Raw genomic sequence first — 25612 nt, 5'->3', positions numbered from 1 at the left:
GACATCTTTTTTGAATGTTAGTTCTAGAAGGTCTTGTAGGTCGTTCAACTTCAGCTTCTTCAGTGTTACTGGTTGGAGCATAGGCTTGGATTACCGTGTTATTGATGGTTTGCCTTGGAAACAGAGATCATTCTCTCGTTTTTGACATTGCATTCAAGTACTGCATTTCAGACTCTTTTGTGTACTACGTTGGCTACTCCATTTCTTCTATGGATTTCTTGCCCACAGTAGTAGACATAATGGTCATCTGAGTTAAATTTACCCATTCCAGTCCATTTTAGCTCGCTGATTCCGAGAATGTCGATGTTCACTCTTGCCATCTCCTGTTTGACCACTTCCAATTTGCCTTGATTCATGGACCTAACATTCCAGGTTCCTATGCAATATTGCTCTTTACAGCATTGGACCTTGCTTCTATCACCAGTCACACCCACAACTGGATGTTGTTTTTGCTTTGGCTCCATCCCTTCATTCTTTCTGGAGTTATTTCTCCACTGATCTCCAGTAGCATACTGGGCACCTACCGACCTGGGGAGTTCCTCTTTCAGTGTCCTATCTTTTTGCCTTTTCATACTGTTCATGGGGTTCTCAAGGCAAGAATACTGAAGTGGTTTGCCATTCCCTTCTCTAGTGGACCACAGTCTGTCAGACCTCTCCACCATGACCCATCCGTCTTAGGTGGCCCCACACAGCATGGCTTAGTTTCATTGAGTTAGACAAGGCTGTGGTCCATGTGATCAGATTGGCTAGTTTTCTATGATTATGGTTTCAGTGTGTCTGCCCTCTGATGCCCTCTCGCAACACCTACCATCTTACTTGGATTTCTCTTACCTTGGACGTGGGATATCTCTTCACGGCTGCTCCAGCAAAGCACAGCCGCTGTTCCTTACCTTGGATGAGGGGTATGTCCTCATGGCTGCCCCTTCTGGCTTGGAACGTGGAGTAGCTCCTCTCTGCCCTCCTGCACCCGCGCAGCTGCCGCTCCTTGGACGTGGGGTTGCTCCTCTTGGCTGCCGCCCCTGACCTTGGACGTGGGGTAGCTCCTCTCTGCTGCTCCTGCACCGTCGCAGCCTGGTGCTCTCAGCTGCCGCCCCTGACCTTGGGCGTGGGGTAGTTCCTCTTGGCTGTGCTTGTGCACCGTCCGTCTGTCGCAGCCTTGGACAGAGTGTACATAAGAACACTGTAAACTCTCTCTTTCCAGGGAGGTTGGAGGGCAGTCAGTAATCCTCCTCTGTTGCTGTTTAGTGGTCAGTTGTGTCCCACTCTTTGTGACCCCATGGGCTGCAAACTGCCAGGCTTCTATGTCTATGGAATTTCCCAGACATAAGTATTGGAGTGGGTTGCCGTTTCCTTCTCCATAGGATTTCCCTGACCCAGGGATTGAACCCATGTCTCCTGCAAGTCTCCTGCATTGCAGATGGATTCTTTACCATTGAGACTCCAGGGAGGCACAGATCCCCCTCTGGCCAGAATTTATTCTTTGTCTATGGACAAGAATTCTTTTACATTTGCTAAGAGTTATCTACAACTTACTTTGTTGTAAAATAGTTCAAGGACAGTGAAAGCCTAGAATTAGATAACCAAGAATATGCTCTAAATAATACAGAGTTTCTCATTGGAGACACATAGAGTTTTTGTTTTTTGGCTTATTCCAGATTTAAACTCATTAAATTCCAGTTAAAACTCATACTAGATAAATTATGATTCAGTGTATTGTGTTATTTGAGAAATGTGTGAAGCAGTTAGAAAGCATTACAAGGAACTAACTTGCAAATGTTCTGTTTCTCTTTGTTTCAGGTTTTTGCTGCTGATTGTACTGATGATGTTCTTTTAGAGCTACGAAAATATTTGCCAAAATATTATGGCATCTGGTCACCTCCTACTGCACCAAATGGTAATCTTTTCTTTAAAATCCATCTTTTAGTCTTAATTCATGAGAATTGTTTTTTAAAAGATTTAAGTAAGTTTAAGGCCTAGTATTATAAAAACAGAATATATGTGTTTTTCTTACTACTCTTTCTCTTATTCATTAAGAAAACTTATTAATACTTTTGCTTTTCATAACCAGTTTCTTAAATAGCATATATAAATTAATGACCAATTTCTTAGACAGTTGAATGAACAGATATATATATACACACACTAGTACTTAATACTCTTCATTATCAGATGTTCTTTTTCCAAACATTTTGAGCAATTTCTTTTCCCATTTTGAAAAAAGAAAAATCAAGAAATATTTTCTTTGTGTAACTTCCTTCCTATCTTATATCTTGTTCCTTCATTCCCTACTTGCACGCTTTAAAAAATATTGGTAATTTTCATATAGAGGACAAATTTTTTTATGTAAGGGTGCAGAATTTCTCTCTTAATATTAGTTAATACTTGAAGCAGTATTTGCCACATTAAGGCCTTTGACAGAACAGACAAAAGTCAGTTAAACTGGTAACATGACTGCTAACCATTGAAGAAGATTCATGAATGAGGGAAGAGTTTCAGACTTGACTGAGTTTAAGAAAAACCCATAGTCTTGCTAAAATGCGAATTAATAGGCTCAACTCCCAGACATTTTGGTAATGTGTATCTGTGTTGGAGTTCATGATATGCTTGTTAAATAAAAGTGTGTGTTGTTTTTTTTTTTAATGGAGATAGTGCTTGAACCACATTTTGAGAACAGTAAGAGATGGGGACTCCAGTTTGAGCTTGTTCTTTGCCTCACTTCTTTGTCACTACTTGTGCTAGGTTTCATTAATAAGGAATGATGGTATCTCTTGTGAGTATCCTCAGATCATAGTAAATTAATGGCTCCCCAGGGTATGTAGGATTCTTCCGCGCTTCATTTGGGGAGACAGGGGACTTGAGGTTCGCTCCGCTCTGCTTTTCCTTTCTTTCCCTCCTTCCTCTCCTCCCCCATCTCTTCTCACTTTCCTCTTCTTTCCTTTCCCTCTTCTCTTTTCCCTCCTTTTTTCTTTCCTTGCCTTTCTTCCCTATTCCCTCCCCTCCTTTTCCCTTATCTATCTAATCTATATCTAGATAGTTAAATATTAAGTTTAAAAAATTATTTAGAAGGAGTAGAGAGAATTCCCTGGTGGTCCAGTGGTTAGGACTCCACGCTTCCACTGCAAGGGACACAGTTTCAATCCCTGGTCAGAGAACTAAGATGCTGCATGTCACGAGGCACAGCCAAAAAAAAAAAAAATAGAATGGGTCAAATAACTGAGCCAACAGCATCATTATTTTGAAAAGTAGAGTTTACAGGAAGAATTTGGGTAAGCGAAGAAATGTTTTTTAATTGAAACATTTTATAGTCTAGAATACATAATTCAAAATAATTTAAAAATCAAAGACTTGCTAGCAATCAACACCTTTTTGGTTTTCAATGCCAAATAATCCTGAGGGATATCTATGCTAACGTAGAAAGATCAGTAACTTTGAAGTCAGAAGGCTTGGCACGTGGAGTTGTGAAAATGTATGTTATTTTATGTGAAAATGCTTTGTGAACTCTGAAACTCTTATTTGAGTGTAAATGGAGATGTTGGTACTACTGAGCTGAAGAGATGAGGTGAGGAAAATGAGAAAAAAGTCGAGAAAATATAAACAGAAGTACACATGTAAATAGATGTGGTCATGTAATACCAACAATTGCCTTAGGAAATTCCCTATTCCTTTGTAATCTTTTGAAAAATATTTTAATTTATTTTTTAAAATTAAAAATATATTTTTTCTTTTTAGCCACTCTGTGCAACTTCCTGGGACTTCCTTTGACCGGGGATTGAACTTGGGCCAGAGCAGTGAAAGCACTGAGTCCTAACCACTGGACAGTCAGGGAACCCCCTTCCTTTCCAGTTTTTAGCTCTGGAAGGAGAACTGCACCATAGAGATTGTTAAGCTTTGATTTTGCTAGAGAATTCAAGGAGTCCTCTTTCTGATTTTATCATTTTGATTGTAAATGAAACAAATATAAGATGGGAAACTTTTTGACATCTTTTGCCCACAGGATCATGAAAATAAATATTTTCTGAAATTTTAGCACAACACTGATTTGCATTACTATACTTTACATAGTATTAAATTGAAATAATTTACTTCTCGACTCTTTTTCCCCTCTTTCTACTTGAGCATCTTTATTTATTTATTTATTTATGGCTGTGCTAGGTCTTTGGTTATGCATGTGGGCTTTCTCTAATCGTGGTGAGTAGGGGCCACTTTTCGTTGCGGTAACTGAGCTTCTCATTGCAGTGGCTTTTCTTGTTTTGGAGCAAAAGCTCTAGGCACATGGGGCTTCAGTAGTTGCAGCATGTGTGCGTGCTTACTTGCTTAGAGGCATGTGGAATGTTCCCAGATCAGGGATCAAACCTGTGTCCCCTGCCTTGGCAGGAAGATTTCCTATCCCTTGCTCCACGGGGGAAGTCTCAGGGTAGAGTGTTATACAACTTTGTAAAATTCTTAGAATCCAAAGTTGTAAAACATAGAAAGTACTGCCAGTTTGCACAGCAAGTTTTTGTCACTTAAGGGAAGCATAAGGATGTCCTGACCAACAGTTTTTTACCTTTTAAATTTTTTATGGCAGTTTTATTGACATTTAATATATGTACCATAAATCTCACTCATTTAAAGTGTATAGTATAGTAGTTTTTAAATTATAATCATAGAGTTATACAACATCACATTAGCAAACCTTAGAATATGACTAGTTTTTTTTTTTTTAAGGTAAAGCATTTGTTACAATTATATTTGAAGATTTGGAACTAGTTATACATGTTAAATCTCATTTTACTTGTGTATAAGCACACAGATACCTAATACATATACCATCAAAATTTATTTGGAGGAATAGAAAAGTGTATCTTCAAGTAGGTTTGAGCAAATTGAGAGATCTCAAATGTAATCTCCAGTCTCATTGATTGATGGGTTTATGGATCTCACTACTAGTCAGGTTTTAAGAAGCATGGATTGAAATAAGCTGTTCCCTTTCTCTTCCTTCACCCCACAACTGGAGACTCAAGGTCTCTTCTATTTATGATTCCTTATACTTCAAGCTTCTGTTGCTCTCAGAAATAGCTGATGATTGATGTGAAAGGCAGAAGAAAGGCATCCTCTGTTTTTCCATTTGGCCTCATAAATGGGCAGGGTTTCACCACCAGGCCTTTTTTACATTTTGGGAGGTTTAGAAATGAAGATGGTAGCCAATACCTAGATAGGGTGGGAAGGAATGTGATGAAACTTGGAACCTATGTTGTAATGATATATATAATCAATATTCATTAAGAGGATCTGAATCAATCTTCAACTCTCTAAATGTCCTCACCTTTGTCTTTCCTTTAAAGGAATAGTTATCTCATCTTTACTGTTTAGTTATTTGCAGATCTTTCAGTTTCCCATAATATTTCAAATGTTTTTATTTTTTCTCCTTTGTTACTGGGGAATTTTCTGCCTTTTTTTTTTTTTTTTTTCTTAGTATCAGGACTGTATTCCAGCAGTAGAATTTTTTTATGTGTAATGTATTAGAAAACAGTGTAAGTATTTAATTTATATTTAAGATAATTATATTTAATTATATATATTTGAATAGAAAATATATTTAAAATAGAGAAGCTTTTTGTTCATAGTAACCTTGTGTAATCTTAAACATACTATTGTCAACAGCATGAAATATATAAATATTTTGAGCATGTTAACCTTGTCGTTGGTACAGCCACTGAGAAATCTTAACATAATAGACTGCTTATAAAAGCATGAAGTGGTATATTTTGGACTACCTGGTAGATATTTTTATGATTTTTACCTCAAAAAATTAAAGAACTATAGAAGTTCCATAAATTAATAGATAACAGATTTCTCTCTTGCAATTATAGAGAACTATACTTCTAGTCAGTGTGAGTTCTTATAATGAGATCCATATATTTATGAAAAGTAGATGTCCTGTTATTTATTACACAAATATTAAGACTAAGCTTAATGGAATATCTCTTAGATTTGAGGTTCACAAATGTCAGTCTTTAGACCTTTGACAGACTGACTGGCTTCATCAGAATCTGTTGTACTAAATAGAGCTTTTAAGAATTCAAAAAAGTAAATATAGTTATTTTGCTACCTATATGATTTATACACACATTAATTCATATGTATATATGAAAAAAATCAACTTTTCTTTATTTTTTAATATTTAAAAATATTAAATGTTTTTTACCTTTTACTTTCCTTACAAGTTACATCATAGTAAATAGTCATAATTATTTTCCAAACACCATATCAATATAGTTTAATTTATTTCCTTGACTTTGGTCAAAGTGAACCTAAATTATTCCAGATAGAACACTATCTTGTTCTTAGTCCATCAAATTTTTGGAACATATTCTCTATATACCTAAAAATTGAAAACTATTGTACCATTCTATATCCAGAGGGGCTTTAGCTGAGTGTCCTTTGTTATCCAGTCTGTAGCATTGCCTTATAAATGAGGCTCTCCTGTAGTTAAAATGCCTTTGATCATTTAAGTTATTGTCTTGAGATTGACTTACTTTGAATTAAGCTCTCTTGCATTTTTTTCAGAGAGAATCAGTATTCAGATTTATTTTCTAGTGATGATGATCTGAAAAAAAAATCAATTTAAATCTCAGTTCTCAGATCATGTCTCATTTCCCTATTTTATTCAGAAGCAGCTGTGGCAAACTGCTAGATATATAACAGTGTTTGTTTTTTTTAAACTATGCATCTCTAAAGCAGGTTTTGATGTTGATTTTTTTTTTTTTAAATAACTTAGAGGGAAAGAAACAAGAATCTTAAAATTTTAACTTTTCACTTAGAGAATTAAAAGAATACACTAAACCAACTCTCAGTAGGCCTTAATTTAAGGATTATGAACTTAAGGCTAATAATCAATAATTTAACCATTTATATATATATATATGTTTTATATGATTTGGTAATTCAAATCAGAGAAAGCATATCAAGAATCTGAAAGTAAGATAAAAACACATTTGCCTAGTCAAGTATTAGTCACTCAGTCATGTCCAACTCTTTGCGACCCCATGGGCTGTAGCCTGCCAGATTCCTCTGTCCATTGAATTCTCCAGGCAAGAATGTTGGAGTGGGTTGCCATTTCCTTCTCCTGGCGGTCTTCCCCACCCAGAGATTGAACCCAGGTCTCCTCCATTGCAGGCAGATTGTTTACCATCTGAACCACCAGGGAAGTCCTTGCCTAGTCAAAATAAATGTCAGATAAAACTGATGATACTTAGGCCTGTTTACTGAAGGAATGGCTCAACTTATCACAGGATGAAGAAGGCCAAATCCAAAATCCCTCTGGGCAGAAAGAGAATGAGAAGGGCAAACACTGATTCACTCAAGCAGACATTTATTATAGTCCTACTGTAAGGAGAGTTTGCATTTGAATTTTTCTCTTTCCCAAGAGAAGGATAAAATAGGGATTTGCAAAGTCTTTAGCTTCTCTTGTTTCTGTTGTATGGCAAAAAACAGTTTTTGTTTTTAATCACTACCAAATTGGCAGGTAGAAAATAATAACCCTACACTGAACTGTAGATGCTGTGATATTTAGCTACATTTGCACACTATCTTTATCTTTCTGTGTATAGCCTGACCTCACTAAGGCCTTCAGGGTTTCTTGAGTTATGGAAATTAATAATGATAAACTTGTGAATGTTAATGATTTACTGTATTAGGATCTAATTAGTCTCTTCTGATATTTGAAACATAAGCCTTGTTACTGAAATTTTTATACAATTTTAGGGAGAGGCTGGATCTCTTTCTCTTTCCTCAGACAGCTGAAAATGGGAAGAGAGAGTGTGAAAGGGACTCCTGTGCTTCTGCCTTCCCCATCTTATCATACTTTCCTGTGGTTATCTTTTAAAGTACAGAAATGGGTGGATTCCAGTTTCTTGAGCAGGATATTCTTACTTGTCTCATTATCTCTCACCATCAACAGGCTCATGTCTGTGTCCAGACCTTTTATCTTGTTGAAAATGTCCCTTTGTTAGAACCTTTCTTTTAAATGTGGCATGTTCCTTTTTGTTTCTGTGAGTGCTAGTCTCAGGCTACTGTTCATTTTTTGTCTCTTAACTTCACCTAGTTCTACACAATCCTCCCTCTCTCCATTTTCCTTTGACTAAGGGATAAGATTTTAAAAAATAAATTCATTTATTTAAAAAAATCAAGCCTTGTTACTTTGATAAAAAGTAAAATATTTTCTGTTTGTAAGGAAAGGTTTTTACAAGAAGTGCTTCTTATAACATGACTGAAATTTGTGATCTCATTCAGAATTTTGTTTGGGAAGATTTATTCACCTAGGAAAGGGGAAAGACTTCCTTACTTTCCCTCAGTTTCAACCTAAACTATAAGGTCAGCTGCAGTGTGTGATAACTGAGATGTTTATAATTTTTTACTTGAATCTCCCTTTATAATAGTTTTCTGAGGGAAGGTGTATACAGGATGCCAAAGTTATTTACAAATGAACTTTTGAGGACTTTTTGTGTTCTAAAAAGCAGGGAGTTTCTTTTTCCTTTAGGACTTAGTAAGCCTAGAATGTATATTTGGCATTAACATCATTTGGATTGATTTACCTTTCTTAACCTATACCTGTTGTATCCTCTGTGGAAAGGATTTATTCCTTTTACTATTCTTAAATGAAGAATTTAAAAAATTGTTAAGATACTAAGATGCCTGCTGAGGTACATAGGATGTAAATCATGTTCAAAAGGAGAATGTATTCAAGGACGGTTTTTAAAAATAATCGCATTGCCTTTTTAATGTTCTTAGAAGCCTTATATCTAATTCATACCTTTTATTTATGGTTGAATATTTTATTCCACTTCTTGCAAGAGTTTCTCTGTGATATTTATACCAGTTATAAATTTATTAGTCTTTTTTTTTTTTCCTCCAGGTGAAGTAATAATAATTGTTGACTCTGGATTTGTTTTAACTTTTTTCTCAGTTTTAAGATTTCCTCATTTTTGTTTTCCCTTAAGTAGTAATATGTTTTCCTATTACTAATTAGGGTTTTTCTTTAATAACAGATTTATACCTAAAACTGGAAGATGTGACCCATAAATTTAATAAGCCCTGTATAATGGATGTAAAGATAGGGCGGAAAAGCTATGATCCTTTTGCTTCATCTGAGAAGATTCAGCAACAGGTCAGCAAGTACCCATTAATGGAAGAGATTGGGTTCTTGGTGCTTGGCATGAGGGTAAGAGTGATTTTTAGTGTAATACATACATTTCTCATTACATGTTTTCTTGAAGGTTACAGATGTCACATATATTTTAGAATTAGGTTATCCATAACTCCTCAGTGCAGGCAGAGATTTTTATCTCTTTTGTTCACTGGTATATGGGCAGTGTCTAGATTTATTCTGGGATGCAGTACATGATTAATAAACAAATGAGTGGCTGAACCTCAAAGCTCTGACTCTAGTAATTTTGTTTTAAAGAAGTTTTAAGTTTACTGCAAAAGAAATAATATGATAAATGAATGTGATATTATTTGTGATTTTTTTTTTCCCATGAGAAAAGTGCCAGTAATTTTTCTGTATGTTTAAAACAAAAAAGGGAAATAAATTAGGTTACTGGTTTAAGAATGTGATTTAAAGCCATTGTTTTCTTTGCTTATTTTTCCCTGGACTGGCAGTTTGAGTTGGGCTCAGATAGTCAGTTCTGATCTCATCCAGAGTCCTTCTTGTGAGTATACTCATCTGATGGCTCCTCTGGGTCTAGTTGGTCCTAGTGACCTCACTCTTATGTCTTACAAGTTGATACTAACTGTTGGCTGGGCTTTTCCCCATAAGGTTCCTTCCAGAAGGCTGACTGGAGCTTCTTCATGTACTATATACATTTTAGGAAGGCAAGAGTGAAAGCAACAAGGTCTGTTGAAATCTAGGTTAGGAAGTCACCTTCTGTCACTTTTATGGAGTTATATATGTCAAAGTATATCACAGGGCCAGTCCATAATGATAGGGAGGAGAAGACTCCACTTCTGATTGCGGAAAAAGGGAAGTCACAACATGAATGGCAGTGTGCACAAGGATGTTGAGGCCCTCTTTGCAAACAGTATACCACAGTTAGGTAATGTGGAATAAAATTCTATAAACAAGTGATGCCTATTTAAACCTTCACTGTTTTCAAATCATTCATCCTTCCACTTTCCTTCTTTTAGGAGATAATTTTGGCTTCTGCTTCAGAAAAAAACAAGCCATTATACAGGGTTTCCTTTAATTTCCTGCTAACAGACGTACACATCTAACCTGAATATGCTTTCATTTCCTCGTTATTTCTCCCTACATTGAAGAATTTTCCATCCTCCTGTCAGAGGCAGCCCTTCCCTTTGCCCTCTGGATTGTATTTCTCTTCCGCCTCTTCTGATCCTAATATTGTTGATTCTCTCTTGTTATTTTATTTTATCTTTTTTTGTTAATCTTCAACTTTGGTCTCTCTTTAGTTGTTTTTCCTTTTTGTTTCAAATAATGTTCAAATCACTCTCAATTGAAAAAGAAAAAAATCAAAACCCACTTTTATCCTGCTCTGTTCTCCAGCAGTGAATTTAAATTGCTTTCCTTTTGTACCCAAACTTGTTATATTTGTTACTGTTACCTTACTTCCCATGCTGTATTCTGGAACCCATTTTAATCTGGCTTTAGCTTCATCATGCCACCAGACTGGTGCCTCATGAAGGTCCCTAATGACATCTCTGTGTCACTAAATTCAGATGGCATTTTTCATTTTTCATCTTACTTCACTTTTAAAAGCAGTCTTCAACATGACTGTGTCCTCCTTGAAACATTCCTTTTTGTGTCCATAACACTGCAGTCTCTCCTGTTTTTTTCCTAAGAGCACTTTGCAGTCTTTTTTTGCCAGCTCATTTCTTTGTTCTTTAAATATTGAAGTATTCCATTTAGTTCCATTTACTGCCTGCCTCTCTTTTCTGTTTCTTCTCAAGCAGTGTCCTTTATTCTCATTGATTCAGTTTCACTTACATTGATAACTCCTGAACATACATATCTAGTCTCTGGTTTTTCTTTAATCTCCTAATCTATATAACTAACAGCCTATTCAACATTTTACTTGGATAACTTAAAGACATCTAGGACTAACATGTAAAAAACTGACTTACATCCCTCTTGCAAAATAACAACCAAAGCAGTAACAGCAAATCTCTGTTATTCTCTGTCTCAGTGAATGACATTATCATATATCCAGTTTTATGAATGAGAAGAGAAACCTTTTAGTACTATCATCTCTCAAAGCCATCCATCAATTTTGTTGATCTTAATTTTCAAGCACCTGAGTCCCATTTTCAAAATTACTTCTCTCTAGACAAGTATCTTAACTCTCAGTTTTGTTCTCTTCTGGTCTGTTCTCCAAACATTTTAAAATGTATATCTAATTTTGACATTCCCCAGCTTAAAAATTCTTTGGTTGGTTTCCATTGCCTTTATATGTGTGTGTGTGTGTGTGTGTGTGTGTGTGTGTATAGAAGTTCCTCTGTTTCTATTTTTTAATAACATTTTTATTGAGATACGATTTACCCACCATTCAATTCACTCATTTAAAGTAGCAGTTCATTGGTTTAGTATACTCATAGAGTTGGACAGCCATCAATGTATTCAACTGTAGAACATTTTCATCACCTGAAAAGAAAAGCTATACATATTAGCAGTCACTTATTTCCTTCCAACTCATTAGCCATAGACAGCTCTAGTCTACTTTCTGACTGTATAGCTTTGCTGCTTTTGGACCTTTCATATAAATGGAATCATGTAATACAATAGGTAGTCTTTTGTGACTGGATTCTTTCATAATGTTTTCACAGTTCGACCATGTTGTTAGCATAAATCAGTATTTTATTTTTATTGTTTTTGTATGGATATACCACATTTTGTTTATCCATTGGTTCATTGATCAACTTTGGGTTGTTTCCACTTTGGGGCTGTTATTAGTAATGCTGTTATGAACATTCATGTACAAGTTGTTAATGTGCATATGTTTTTTAAGGTATGATGTTCCTGAATTTGAGATTAGTGGATGCTATGATTAAATTTAAATTTTAAAGAAACTGCCAAAGTGTTTTCCAAAGTTCTTGCACCATTTTACATTTCTACCAGTGATGTATAGGAGTTTCAGTTTCTCTGCATTGTTACCCAAAACCCAAACCTTGTTATTCTGTCTCTCTTCTTTTTTTATAAGGCATTCTAGTGTGTGTGAAGTGGTATCTCATTCTGGTTTTTATTTGCATTTCCCTAATGGCTCATGGAATTGAGCCTCTTTTCATGTGCTTATTAACCCATGTTCATGTCTTCTTTGGAGAAATGTCTATTCTGGTCCTTTGTCCACTTTTAATTTGGGTTATTTTTTTCTGTGGGTTGTTTTTTCACTTTTTTGATAATACCTTTGGAGTAGAAATATTTTTAATTTTGAAGTCTAATTTAATTTTGCGTTTTGTTACTTGTGCTCTTGGTTTCATGGCTAAGAAGCCATTAGCAAACCTAAAGTCGTGAAAATTTACTCCTATATTTCTTCTACAGTTTTAACTGTTACATTGAGATATATATATATTTTAAGTTAGTTTTTTGGGTGTGGTTTGAGGAAGGGGAGAAATAGAGGAAGACAACAGATTGGGGAACACTAGAGATCTCTTCAAGAAAATTAGAGATACCAAAGGAACATTTCATGCAAAGATGGGCTTGATAAAGGACAGAAATGGTATGGCCCTAACTGAAGCAGAAGATATTAAGAAGAGGTGGCAAGAATACACAGAAGAACTGTACAAAAAAGATCTTCACGACACAGATAATCACGATGGTGTGATCACTCACCTAGAGCCAGACATCCTGGAATGTGAAGTCAAGTGGGCCTTAGAAAGCATCACTACGAACAAAGCTAGTGGAGGTGATGGAATTCCAATTGAGCTATTTCAAATCCTCAAAGGTGATGCTGTGAAAGTGCTGCACTCAATATGCCAGCAAATCTGGAAAACTCAGCAGTGGCCACAGGACTGGAAAAGGTCAGTTTTCATTCCAATCCCAAAGAAAGGCAATGCCAAAGAATGCTCAAACTACCGCACAATTGCACTCATCTCACATGCTAGTAAAGTAACGCTCAAAATTCTCCAAGCCAGGCTTCAGCAATATGTGAACCATGAACTTCCAGATGTTCAAGCTGGTTTTCGAAAAGGCAGAGGAACCAGAGATCAAATTGCCAATATCTGCTGGATCATCAAAAAAGCAAGAGAGTTCCAGAAAAACATCTATTTCTGCTTTATTGACTATGCCAAAGCCTTTGACTGTGTGGATCACAATAAACTGTGGAAAATTCTGAAAGCGATGGGAATACCAGACCATCTGACCTGTCTCAGAAAGCAATAGTTAGAACTGGACATGGAACAACAGACTGGTTCCAAATAGGAAAAGGAGTACGTCAAGGCTGTATATTGTCACCCTGCTTATTTAACGTATATGCAGAGTACATCATGAGAAATGCTGGGCTGGAAGAAACACAAGCTGGAATCAAGATTGCCAGGAGAAATATCAATAACCTCAGATATGCGGATGACACCACCCTTATGGCAGAAATTGAAGACGAACTAAAGAGCCTCCTGATGAAGGTGAAAGAGGAGAGTGAAAAGTTGGCTTAAAGCTCAACGTTCAGAAAACTAAGATCATGGCATCTGGTCCCATCACTTCATGGCAAATAGATGGGGAAACAGTGTCAGACTTTGTTTTTTTGGGCTCCAAAATCACTGCTGATGGTGATTGCAGCCATGAAATTAAAAGATGCTTACTCCTTGGAAGGAAGGTTATGGCCAACCTAGATAGCATATTTAAAAGCAGAGACATTACTTTGCCAACAAAAGTCCGTCTAGTCAAGGCTATGGTTTTTCTAGTAGTCATGTATGGATGTGAGAGTTGGATGGTGAAGAAAGCTGAGCACCGCAGAATTGATGCTTTTGAACTGTGGTGTTGGAGAAGACTCTTGAGAGTCCCTTGGACTGCAAGGAGATCCAATCAATCCATCCTAAAGGAGATCAGTCCTGGGTGTTCATTGGAAGGTCTGATGTTGAAGCTGAAACTCCAATACTTTGGCCACATCATGCGAAAAGTTGACTCATTGGAAAAGACCCTAATGCTGGGAAGGATTGGGGGCAGGAGGAGAAGGGGACGACAGAGGATGAGATGGTTGGATGGCATCACTGACTCGATGAACATGGGTTTGGGTAGACTCCGGGAGTTGGTGATGGACAGAGAGGCCTGGCGTGCTGCAATTCATGGGGTCTCAAAGAGTCGGACACGACTGAGATTCTGAACTGAACTGAACTGACTGAGGACGGGGTCGACCTTTCTCTTTTGTGTATGGATGTCCAGTTGTCCCAGCACCATTTGTTGAGAAGACCATTTTTTCCCTCATTGAATGCTCCGGACATACTTGTTGAAATAAGTTGACCATAAATGAGAGTTTATTTCTGGACTCTCAATTCTCCTGTTGATTCATATTGTCTATCTTTATGCCAGAACCTGAGTCTTTTTTTTTTTTTCCTTCTTCAGCTTTATTGAGGTATCATTTATACAAGATATTTATAGTATACATTGTGGTGATTTGAAATACATACACATTGTAGAAGGATTCACTCATTTAGTTTATTAACACATCTTTCACCTCACATATCTTTTATTTGTGTTTATGAGAAAATTTAAGTTCTATCCTCTTAGCAAATATCAGTTATGTAGTAGTGTTATTGATGTGTCACCATGTTTTACATTAGATTCTCAGACTTTAATCTTATAATTGAAAGATGAATACAAACCTCTTTCTATTTCCCCTCCCAGTCCTTGGTAAACTTTACCACTTTCTACCCTCTTGTTTCTATGAGATGTGCAGTATTTGTCTTTGTCTTAGTTCACTTAGCATAATGCCTTTAAGGATCATCTATGTTACTCCAGATAGCAGATTTCCTTCTTCTTAATGACTGAATAATCTATTGTTTATGTACAGGCATACCTTGGAGATACTGTGAGTTTAGCAATAAAGCAGATATTACAAGAAAACAAGTCATAAGAATTTTTAGTTTCTCAGTGTATATGAAAATTTTGTTTACGCTGTACTGTAATCTGTTAAGTATGCAATAGCATTATGTCTAAAAAAAATGGATGTGACTTAATTTAAAAACACTTTATTGCTAAAGAAATGCCAAAACAATTATGATAGTAACATCAAAGATCACTGATCCCAGCTAACATAACAATACAGTAATAATGAAAAAGTTTGAAATATTGTAAGAATTACCAGATGTGACATAGAGATATGAACTGAGGCAAATGCTGTTGGAAAAATGGCTCTGATAGACTTGTTCAATGTAGGGTTGCCATAAACTTTCATTTCGAAGGTTTCTATACTGTGAAGGTTTACACAGTATCTATGAAGTGCAATAAAATGAGGTATGCCTGTACATACCTCATCTTTATCCTTTCATTCACTGATGTACAGTTAAATTGTTTTATATGTTGGCTATTGTGAATCATGCTGCAGTGAACAGATAGTGCATGTAGTGCCAGGATATTGTGTTTTCTTTTTCTTGGGTATATAATGGTAGTTCTTTTTTTAAGTTTTTGAGGAACTTTCATACTGTTTTTCATAGTGGCTGTACCAGTTTACATTCCTACTAGTAGTACTCAAGGTTTCCCTTTCCTTCATATTCTCAACAACACTTGTTAGTTTTTCCTATCAAATTGTCTGACTTCTTTATATGTTTTGAATATTAACCCTTTACCAGATAAATTGATTTGCAGCAGCTATTTTCTCAGAATCACACTGTCTTTTTTTGGGGGGGCTATACCACATGGCTTGCTAGATCTTAGTTCTCTGATTAGGGATTGAACTCTGGCCCATGTTAGTGAAAGCACTGAGTGCTAACCACCGAACCACCAGGGAATTCCCAAGAACCACACTGTCTTGACTAATGTAGCTTTGGAATAACTTTTGAAACAAGGAATTGTTAGACTTCCAACTTTGTTCTTCTTTTCCAAGATTCTTTGGACTACCTATGGTCCCTTCAATTTCCTTGTGAATTTTAGGATCAGTCTGTCAGTTTCTGCAAGCAAGTGTCCACCTGGGATTTTGGTAGGAATTATGTTGAATCTGTAGATTAATTTGAGTTCTCCTAATTTTATTCTCATGGCTTTCCTTTGTATAGTATTTAGCAGTTTATAGTTACATATAGTTTGCTTATCTGAGAAAGGATATGATTGCAGTGTGAAATAATGAATGAGAATGATAATGTAAATATAGACTGGATTATATAATTCTAGAATATTAAAATTGGGAGACATACCTTGAATTTTAATAGGAGTTCTATTAGGATTTTTTTTTCAGATAGGTATTTCTTTAGTGTCTGGTAAATTTATTAAACTTTTCAATCACAGTGGGTTTATAGATTAATACTAAAGATAGAGTTGGATAATTTTAGAATCAGTGTTCCAAATTGTAAAAATTTTCCTCCAAGACAGTCATGCCTAATTTAAATTAAAAAATAACACCCCCCCCCAAAACCAACCCTTACTGAGTATACTGAAGTTTACCAAATATACCAGTTTTAAATTGTTTTTCTGTTATGTTTAACCAGTAAGTAGGAAGAGGTTTGGTGGGCAGAAGAAAATGCCAGGTTATGAATTCCTTATATTTAATTAATTATATGCCAGCAAAGGTCTGTATAGTCAAAGCTATAGTTTTTCCAGTAGTCATGTATGGATGTGAAAGTTGGACCATAAAGAAAACTGAGTGCTGAAAAATTGATGCTTTTGAACAGTGGTGTTGGAGAAGACTCTTGAGAGTCCCTTGGACTGCAAGGAGATCCAACCAGTCTATCCTAAAGGAAATCAGTCCCACATGTTCATTGGAAGGAAGGTCTGATGCTGAAGCTCCAATACTTTGGCCACCTGATGCGAAGAACTGACTCACTGGAAGAGACCCTGATGCTGGGAAAGATTGAAGGCAGGAGGAGAAGGGGACGACAGAGGATGAGATAGTTGGATGGCATCACTGACTTGATGGATATGAGTTTGAGCAAGCTCTGGGAGTTGGTGATGGACAGGGAAGCCTGGTGTGCTGTAGTCCATGGGGTTGGAAACAGTCGGACACAACTTGAGTGACTGAACAGAACTGAATTATATATAATTATTTCTTATAGAAATATAAGGAATTTATACATATAAATATATTTATAGGTATTTATTATATTTAAAGGAATTTATTGCATGTAAATACATAAATTCTTTATATAAATACAAGAAATTAATTAATTAAATCTTTTGGTTGCACTGTGCAGCATGTGGGATCTTAGTTCCCTGACCAGGAATCAAACCCATGCCCTCTGCATTGGCAGCATAGAATCTTAAGCACTGGACTGCCAGGGAAGTCCCAGGAATTCCTTGTTTTTAAATGACTGTCAACAATTACACTGTTATTTCCTTGATCCCAAGATGGTATAGATTTTTTTTTTTTTTAAGATAATTGATTTTTTTTTATTTTTATTTTTTATTTATTTATTTATTTATTTATAAATTTATTTATTTTAGTTGGGGGCTAATTACTTTACAATATTGTAATAGTTTTTGCCATACATTGACATGAATCAGCCATGGGTTTACATGTGTTCCCCTTCCTGGACCCCCCACCCACCTCCCTCCCCATCCCATCCTTCTGGATCATCCCATTGCCCTGGCCCTGAGCCCTTGTCACATGCATCGAACATGGAATGGTGTTCTCTTTCACATATGATAATATACATGTTTCAATGCTATTCTCCCAGAACGTCCCACCCTCACCTTCTCCCTCAGAGTCCATAAAATTGTTCCATGCATCTGTGTCTAGATTTTAAGACTCACTTTGATTTAATAACAAAAGATTTATTAAGATAATTTGTAACCAAAGAGAAAATAGGAGCTATAAGTGCAAAGCAGTCAAGAGAGGAGGAGTATAGAGGGACTTTGGAAAAGATAGTATTTTGAACTGGCAACAGGGAAAATAGGTAGAAAACCAAGAAGCAGAGCATTTTTTGAAATAGTTCATGAAAGATGGCTGTAAGTTTATGTAAGGAGCATATTATATATAGGCAGGTGGAGTGTATTTTAGCTTAAAGTATCAGACTTGAGAGAAGTAAATATATCAGCAGCTTGCTTTGGGACTTTCTGCCTTTTTCAAGTAGCGTCCTTAGTGGTTAACTATTATGTGAATGAATGGTTGTTTAATTTTGCAGTTTTATATTGACTTTTTAAACATGTGCTGTATAATATTTATTGGCCTTCCCTGTTGGCTCAGGCAGTAAAGAATCTGCCTGCAATGCAGGAGATGTGGGTTCAGTTTCTGGGTTGGGAAGATCCCCTGAAGAAGAGAATGGCTAACCACTCAGTATTCTTGCCTGGAGAATTCTGTGGACAGAGGAACCTGTTGGGCTGCAGGTGTTGGGGTCGCAAAGAGTCAGACGTGACTGAGAGACTAACACTTAAAATATTAACCACAAGTAATTGAAATACAATTTGTAGAAATTCACCTGAAATTTCTTTAAAACATATGATTCAAGATTTTAGTTGATATACTTGTCATTTTCTCCCCCTCCTCATGTCTTCCAGGTTACCTTTCCTTTAAAAAAAAAAGTATCTTTTTTGTTATCTGTTTAGATATTTTCAAGGTGGTACTGTTAACTTTTGATTTACCAATGTCTTTGTAACTGACCAAGTCTGGGTAGTGGGTTGAGATTGGAGAAATTCTCAGATCTCTTTACGTTCTAGCTTTAACTAGTAAAGTAGAAGTAAACAGACATGCCTGAAATGAATACAACATTGTAAATCAACTATACTTCAATAAAAAATAAATGAGTAAATAAAATTAAGTAAATAGAGAAAGAGAAAATATGAATAAAGGAGGCCCACTGAAACTAGTTAGCTTTAATCTGTAGGTGAAATCTAGATTTTTCATATGTGAAATTTAATTTAGCTCAGAAAATACATCCCTGGATAGTAGAATGGTGAAGTTTTGAGAATCCTTTTTTGGGGATTCTAAAAACATCTCCTAGTTGGTAGTTTACATGACTGGGTATTTGAAAATTCTTCTCATTTATTTTTTGTATTTAATTTTATCACATTGATTTTCTCAATTTCATCTTTTTATTGCAAGATAAGTGACACATGACATTGTGTATGCTTGAGCTGTACAGCATGTTGATTTGATAAATTTATATATTGCCATCTTATTGCCATATAGTATTAGCTAACACCTCTGCCACTTTGAAAATCCTCTTTTACACGTATTTCTGGGCATAGAGAACATGAGTACTTTTTAAAAAACACATTCTGGATATGATTAACTGTCCTTATAAAAATGATTTTTCCTATAGTCAAATGTAATTTTGGTATATATAAAGTGTTTTTCTTCTATTCATAGTAACACTTTGTTCAAGATAAATTGTCTTTCTTTAAACAGACGGCTCGGCGCAGAAGCGTGGCCGAGAGGAGCTAGGCTGGGCTGGGGGCTGGGAGCCGTGGGCGGCGGCCGAGAGGGACTAGGCCGGGCCGGGGGCTGGGGGCTGGTGGCGGCGGCCGAGAGGGGCTAGGCCTGGAGAGGGGCTAGGCCAGGCCGGGGGCCGGTGGCGGCGGCCGAGAGGGGTTAGGCCGGGCCGGGGGCCGGGGGCGGCGGCCGAGAGGGGCTAGGCCGGGCTGGGGGCCGGGGGCCGGGGGCGGCGGCCGACAGGGCCTAGGCTGGGCCTGGGGGCCGGAGGTGGTGGCTGACAGGGGCTAGGCCTGGCGGGGGCCGGGGGCCGGGGGCGGCGGCCGAGAGGGGCTAGGCAGGGCTGGGGGCCGGGGGGGCGACGGCTGACAGGGCCTGGGCCGGGGGCCGGGGGTGGCTGCCAAGAGGGGCTAGGCCGGGCCCGGGGCTGGGGGCTGGCGGCCGAGAGGGGCTAGGCCGGGCTGGAGGCTGGGGGCCGGCGGCGGCGTTGAGAGGAATTACCCAAGGCCCAAGGTAAGAGAAACCCAAGTAAGACGGTAAGTGTTGCAAGAGGGCATCAGAGGGCAGACACACTGAAACTAAAATTACAGAAAACTAGCTACTATGATCACACGGACCACAGCCTTGTCTATCTCAATGAAACTAAGCCATGCCGTGTGGGGCCACCCAAGACGGATGAGTCATGGTGGAGAGGTCTGACAGAACGTGGTCCACTGGAGAAGGGCATGGCAAACCACTTCAGTATTCTTGCCTTGAGAACCCCATGAACAGTATGAAAAGGCAAAAAGATAGGACACTGAAAGATGAACGCCCCAGATCAGTAGGTGCCCAATATGCTACTGGAGATCAATGGAGAAATAACTCCCGAAAGAATGATGGGATGGAGCCAAAGCAAAAACGATACCCAACTGTGGATGTGACTGGTGATAGACGCAAAGTCCGATGCTGTAAAGAGCAATATTGCATAGGAACCTGGAATGTTAGGTCCATGAATCAAGGCAAATTGGAAGTGGTCAAACAGGAGATGGCAAGAGTGAACGTCGACATTCTAGGAATCGGCGAACTAAGATGGACTGGAATGGGTGAATTTAACTCAGATGACCATTATATCTACTACTGTGGGCAAGAATCCCTTAGAAGAAATGGAGTAGCCATCATGGTCAACAAAAGAGTCCAAAATGCAGTACTTGGATGCAATCTCAAAAACAAGAGAATGATCTCTGTTCGTTTCCAAGGCAAACCATTCAATATCACAGTAATCCAAGTCTATGCCCCGACCAGTAATGCCGAAGAAGCAGAAGTTGAGCGGTTCTATGAAGACCTACAAGACCTTCTAGAACTAACACTCAAAAAAGATGTCCTTTTCATTATAGGGGACTGGAATGCAAAAGTAGGAAGTCAAGAAAAACCTGGTGTAATAAGCAAGTTTGGCCTTGGAGTACAGAATGAAGCAGGGCAAAGGCTAATAGAGTTTTGCCACGAGAACGCACTGGCAATAGCAAACACCCTATTCCAACAACACAAGAGAAGACTCTACACGTGGACATCACCAGATGGTTAACACTGAAATCAGATTGATTATATTCTTTGTAGCCATAGATGGAGAAGCTCTATACAGTCAGCAAAAACAAGACCGGGAGCAGACTGTGGCTCAGATCATGAACTGCTTATTGGCAAATTCAGACTTAAATTGACGAAAGTAGGGAAAACCACTAGACCATTCAGGTATGACCTAGATCAAATCCCTTATGAGTATACAGTGGAAGTGACAAATAGATTTAAGGGACTAGACCTGATAGACAGAGTGCCTGATGAACTATGGACAGAGGTTTGTGACATTGTACAGGAGACAGGGATCAAGAAAATCCCCATGGAAAAGAAATGCAAAAAAGCAAAATGGCTGTCTGAGGAGGCCTTATAGATAGCTGGGAAGAGAAGAGAAGCGAAAAGCAAAGGAGAAAAGGAAAGATACTCCTATCTCAATGCAGAGTTCCAAAGAATAGCAAGGAGAGATAAGAAAGCCTTCCTCAGCAATCAGTGCAAAGAAATAGAGGAAAACAACCAATTGGGAAAGACTAGAGATCTCTTCAAGAAAATTAGAGATACCAAAGGAACATTTCATGCAAAGATAGGCTCGATAAAGGACAGAAATGGTATGGACCTAACAGAAGCAGAAGATATTAAGAAGAGGTGAACTGTACAAAAAAGATCTTCACGACCCATATAATCATGATGGTGTGATCACTCACCTAGAGCCAGACGTCCTGGAATGTGAAGTCAAGTGGGCCTTAGAAAGCATCACTACGAACAAAGCTAGTGGAGGTGATGGAATTCCAGTTGAGCTATTTCAAATCCTCAAAGGTGATGCTGTGAAAGTGCTGCACTCGATATGCCAGCAAATTTGGAAAACTCGGCAGTGGCCACAGGACTGGAAAAGGTCAGTTTTCATTCCAATCCCAAAGAAAGGCAATGCCAAAGAACGCTCAAACTACCGCACAATTGCACTCATCTCACATGCTAGTAAAGTAATGCTCAAAATTTTCCAAGCCAGGCTTCAGCAATACGTGAACCGTGAACTTCCAGATGTTCAAGCTGGTTTTCGAAAAGGCAGAGGAACCAGAGATCAAATTGCCAATATCCACTGGATCATCGAAAAAGCAAGAGAGTTCCAGAAAAACATCTATTTCTGCTTTATTGACTATGCCAAAGCCTTTGACTGTGTGGATCACAATAAACTGTGGAAAATTCTGAAAGAGATGGGAATACCAGACCATCTGACCTGTCTCTTGAGAAACCTGTATGCAGGTCAGGAAGCAACAGTTAGAACTGGACATGGAACAACAGACTGTTTCCAAATAGGAAAAGGAGTCCGTCAAGGCTGTATATTGTCACCCTGCTTATTTAACTTATATGCAGAGTACATCATGAGAAACGCTGGGCTGGAAGAAACACAAGCTGGAATCAAAATTGCCAGGAGAAATATCAATAACCTCAGGTATACGGATGACACCACCCTTATGGCAGAGAGTGAAGAAGAACTAAAGAGCCTCTTGATGAAGGTGAAGGAGGAGAGTGAAAAAGTTGGCTTAAAGCTCAACGTTCAGAAAACTAAGATCATGGCATCTGGTCCCATCACTCCATGGGAAATAGATGGGGAAACAGTGGAAACAGTGTCAGACTTTATTTTTTTGGGCTCCAGAATCACTGCTGATGGTGACTGCAGCCATGAAATTAAAAGACGCTTACTCCTTGGAAGGAAGGTTATGGCCAACCTAGATAGCATATTTAAAAGCAGAGACATTACTTTGCCAACACAAGTCCGTCTAGTCAAGGCTATGGTTTTTCCAGTGGTCATGTATGGATGTGAGAGTTGGACGGTGAAGAAAGCTGAGTCCCGCAGAATTGATGCTTTTGAACTGTGGTGTTGGAGAAGATTCTTGAGAGTCCCTTGGACTGCAAGGAGATCCAATCAATCCATCCTAAAAGAGATCAATCCTGGGTGTTCATTGGAAGGTCTGATGTTGAAGCTGAAACTTCAATACTTTGGCCACCTCATGCGAAGGGTTGACTCATTGGAAAAGACCCTGATGCTGGGAAGGATTGGGGGCAAGAGGAGTAAGGGACGACAGAGGATGAGATGGTTGGATGGCATCACTGACTCGATGGACATGGGTTTGGGTGGACTCCGGGAGTTGGTGATGGACAGGGAGGCCTGGCATGCTGCAATTCATGAGGTCACAAAGTGTCGGACACGACTGAGCGACTGAACTGAACTGAACTGAAATAGGCTGCTAAGTGTATGTATTAAAAAGAACAGAGTTCTGTTTGGATTTTTTGAATAAAATGGCACATTTGAGACAAAGAGTAATTAGCCATATCATACTGAAAGTTATACCCGTTTCTAAAGCAATGTATTCTTAATGCTTCTTAAAAATATTTAATTAAAAATTGATGAAATACATCACTGTATGGTTCAGATGCCAAAAAGTATAGAAACATATACTGGGAGAAGTCACCCTTCCCATACAGGATATTATATTAATAGTGATATGTTTTTTTTTGCATTCTTTTTTTTTAAATTTATTTATTTTAGTTGGGGGTTAGTTACTTTACAATATTGTAGTGCTTTTTGCCATATATTGACATGAATCAGCTATGGGTTTACATGTGTTCCCCATCCTGAACCCCCCTCCCACCTCCCTCCCCATCCCATCCCTCTGGGTCATCCCATTGCCCCAGCCCTGAGCACTTGTTTCATGCATCGAACCTGGAATGGTGTTGTTTCACATATGATAATATACATGTTTCAATGCTATTCTCTCAGAATGTCCCACCCTCACCTTCTCCCTCAGAGTCCATAGGACTGTTCTATGCATCTGTGTCTCTTATTGTGTCTCACATATAGGGTTATCGTTACCATCTTTCAAATTCCATATATATGCATTAGTATACTGTATTGGTGTTTTTCTTTCTGGCTTACTTCACTCTGTATAATGGGCTCCAGTTTCATCTATCTCAGTAGAACCGATTCAAATGTATTCTTTTTAATGGCTGAGTAATATTCCATTGTGTATATGTACCACAGCTTCCTTATCCATTCATCTGCTTATGGACATCTAGGTTGCTTCCATGTCCTGGCTATTATAAACAGTGCTGCGATGAACATTGGGGTACACGTGTCTCTTTCAATTCTGGTTTCCTCGGTGTGTATGCCCAGCAATGGGATTGCTGGGTCATATGGCAGTTCTATTCCCAGTTTTATAAGGAATCTCCACACTGTTCTCCATAGTGGCTGTACTAGTTTGCATTCCCACCAACAGTGTAAGAGGGTTCCCTTTTCTCCACACCCTCTGCAGCATTTATTGCTTGTAGACTTTTGGAAAGCAGCCATTCTGACTGGCGTGAGATGGTACCTCATTGTGGTTTTGATTTGCATTTCTCTAATAATGAGTGATGTTGAGCATCTTTTCATGTGTTTGTTAGCCATCTGTATGTCTTCTTTGGAGAAATGTCTGTTTAGTTCTTTGGCCCATTTTTTGATTGGGTCGTTTATTTTTCTGGAATTGAGCTGCAGGAGTTGCTTGTATATTTTTGAGATTAATTGTTTGTCTGTTGCTTCGTTTGCTATTATTTTCTCCCATTCTGGAGGCTGTCTTTTCACCTTACTTATAGTTTCCTTTGTTGTGCAAAAGCTTTTAATTTTAATTAGGTCCCGAATGTTTATTTTTGCTTTTATTTCCAATATTCTGGGAGGTGGATCATGGAGGATCCTGCTGTGATTTATGTCGGAGAGTGTTTTGCCTATGTTTTCCTCTAGGAGTTTTATAGTTTCTGGTCTTACGTTTAGATCTTTAATCCATTTTGAGTTTATTTTTGTGTATGGTGTTAGGAAGTGTTCTAGTTTCATTCTTTTACAAGTGGTTGACCTGTTTTCCCAGCACCACTTGTTAAAGAGATTGTCTTTTCTCCATTGTATATTCTTGCCTCCTTTGTCGAAGATAAGGTGTCCATAGGTGCGTGGATTTATCTCTGGGCTTTCTATTTTGTTCCATTGATCTATATTTCTTCTTTGTGCCAGTACCATACTGTCTTGATGACTGTGGCTTTGTAGTAGAGCCTGAAGTCAGGCAGGTTGATTCCTCCAGTTCCATTCTTCTTTCTCAAGATTGCTTTGGCTATTCAAGGTTTTTTATATTTCCATACAAATTGTGAAATGATTTGTTCTAGTTCTGTGAAAAATACCGTTGGTAGCTTGATAGGGATTGCATTGAATCTATAGATTGCTTTGGGTAGTATACTCATTTTCACTATATTAATTCTTCCAATCCATGAACACGGTATATTTCTCCATCTGTTTGTGTCCTCTTTGATTTCTTTCATCAGTGTTTTATAGTTTTCTATATATAAGTCTTTTGTTTCTTTAGGTAGATATATTCCTAAGTATTTTATTCTTTTTGTTGCAGTGGTGAATGGTATTGTTTCCTTAATTTCTCTTTCTATTTTCTCATTGTTAGTGTATAGGAATGCAAGGGATTTCTGTGTGTTAATTTTATATCCTGCAACTTTACTATATTCATTGATTAGCTCTAGTAATTTTCTGGTAGAATCTT

The 25612-nt window shown here is 37.9% G+C and overlaps 1 protein-coding gene across 4 annotated transcripts in view; it reads left to right on the top strand.

The window, feature by feature from the left end:
• Positions 1-25612, top strand: part of IPMK (inositol polyphosphate multikinase) — a 71001-nt gene that overhangs the window by 33999 nt on the left and 11390 nt on the right. For 2 of the 4 annotated variants that reach the window (XM_081559976.1, XM_081559966.1), the window contains exons 3-4: positions 1798-1894; positions 9030-9148. In XM_081559976.1, coding sequence (XP_081416102.1) covers positions 1798-1894; positions 9030-9148 — 216 coding nt within the window. Of the gene's footprint in view, positions 1-1797; positions 1895-9029; positions 9203-25612 lie in introns of all 4 variants that reach the window. The other 2 variants (XM_081559955.1, XM_081559944.1) reach the window with 1 other exon arrangement.

Source organism: Giraffa tippelskirchi, chromosome 2 (genome assembly GCF_054371585.1).
Source record: "Giraffa tippelskirchi isolate mGirTip1 chromosome 2, T2T-mGirTip1v1.2.pri, whole genome shotgun sequence".
In the NCBI taxonomy this organism is placed as follows: Eukaryota; Metazoa; Chordata; class Mammalia; order Artiodactyla; family Giraffidae; genus Giraffa; species Giraffa tippelskirchi.
Note: the sequence above shows the minus strand (reverse complement) of the source record. Positions and strands in the feature narration are given on the sequence as shown.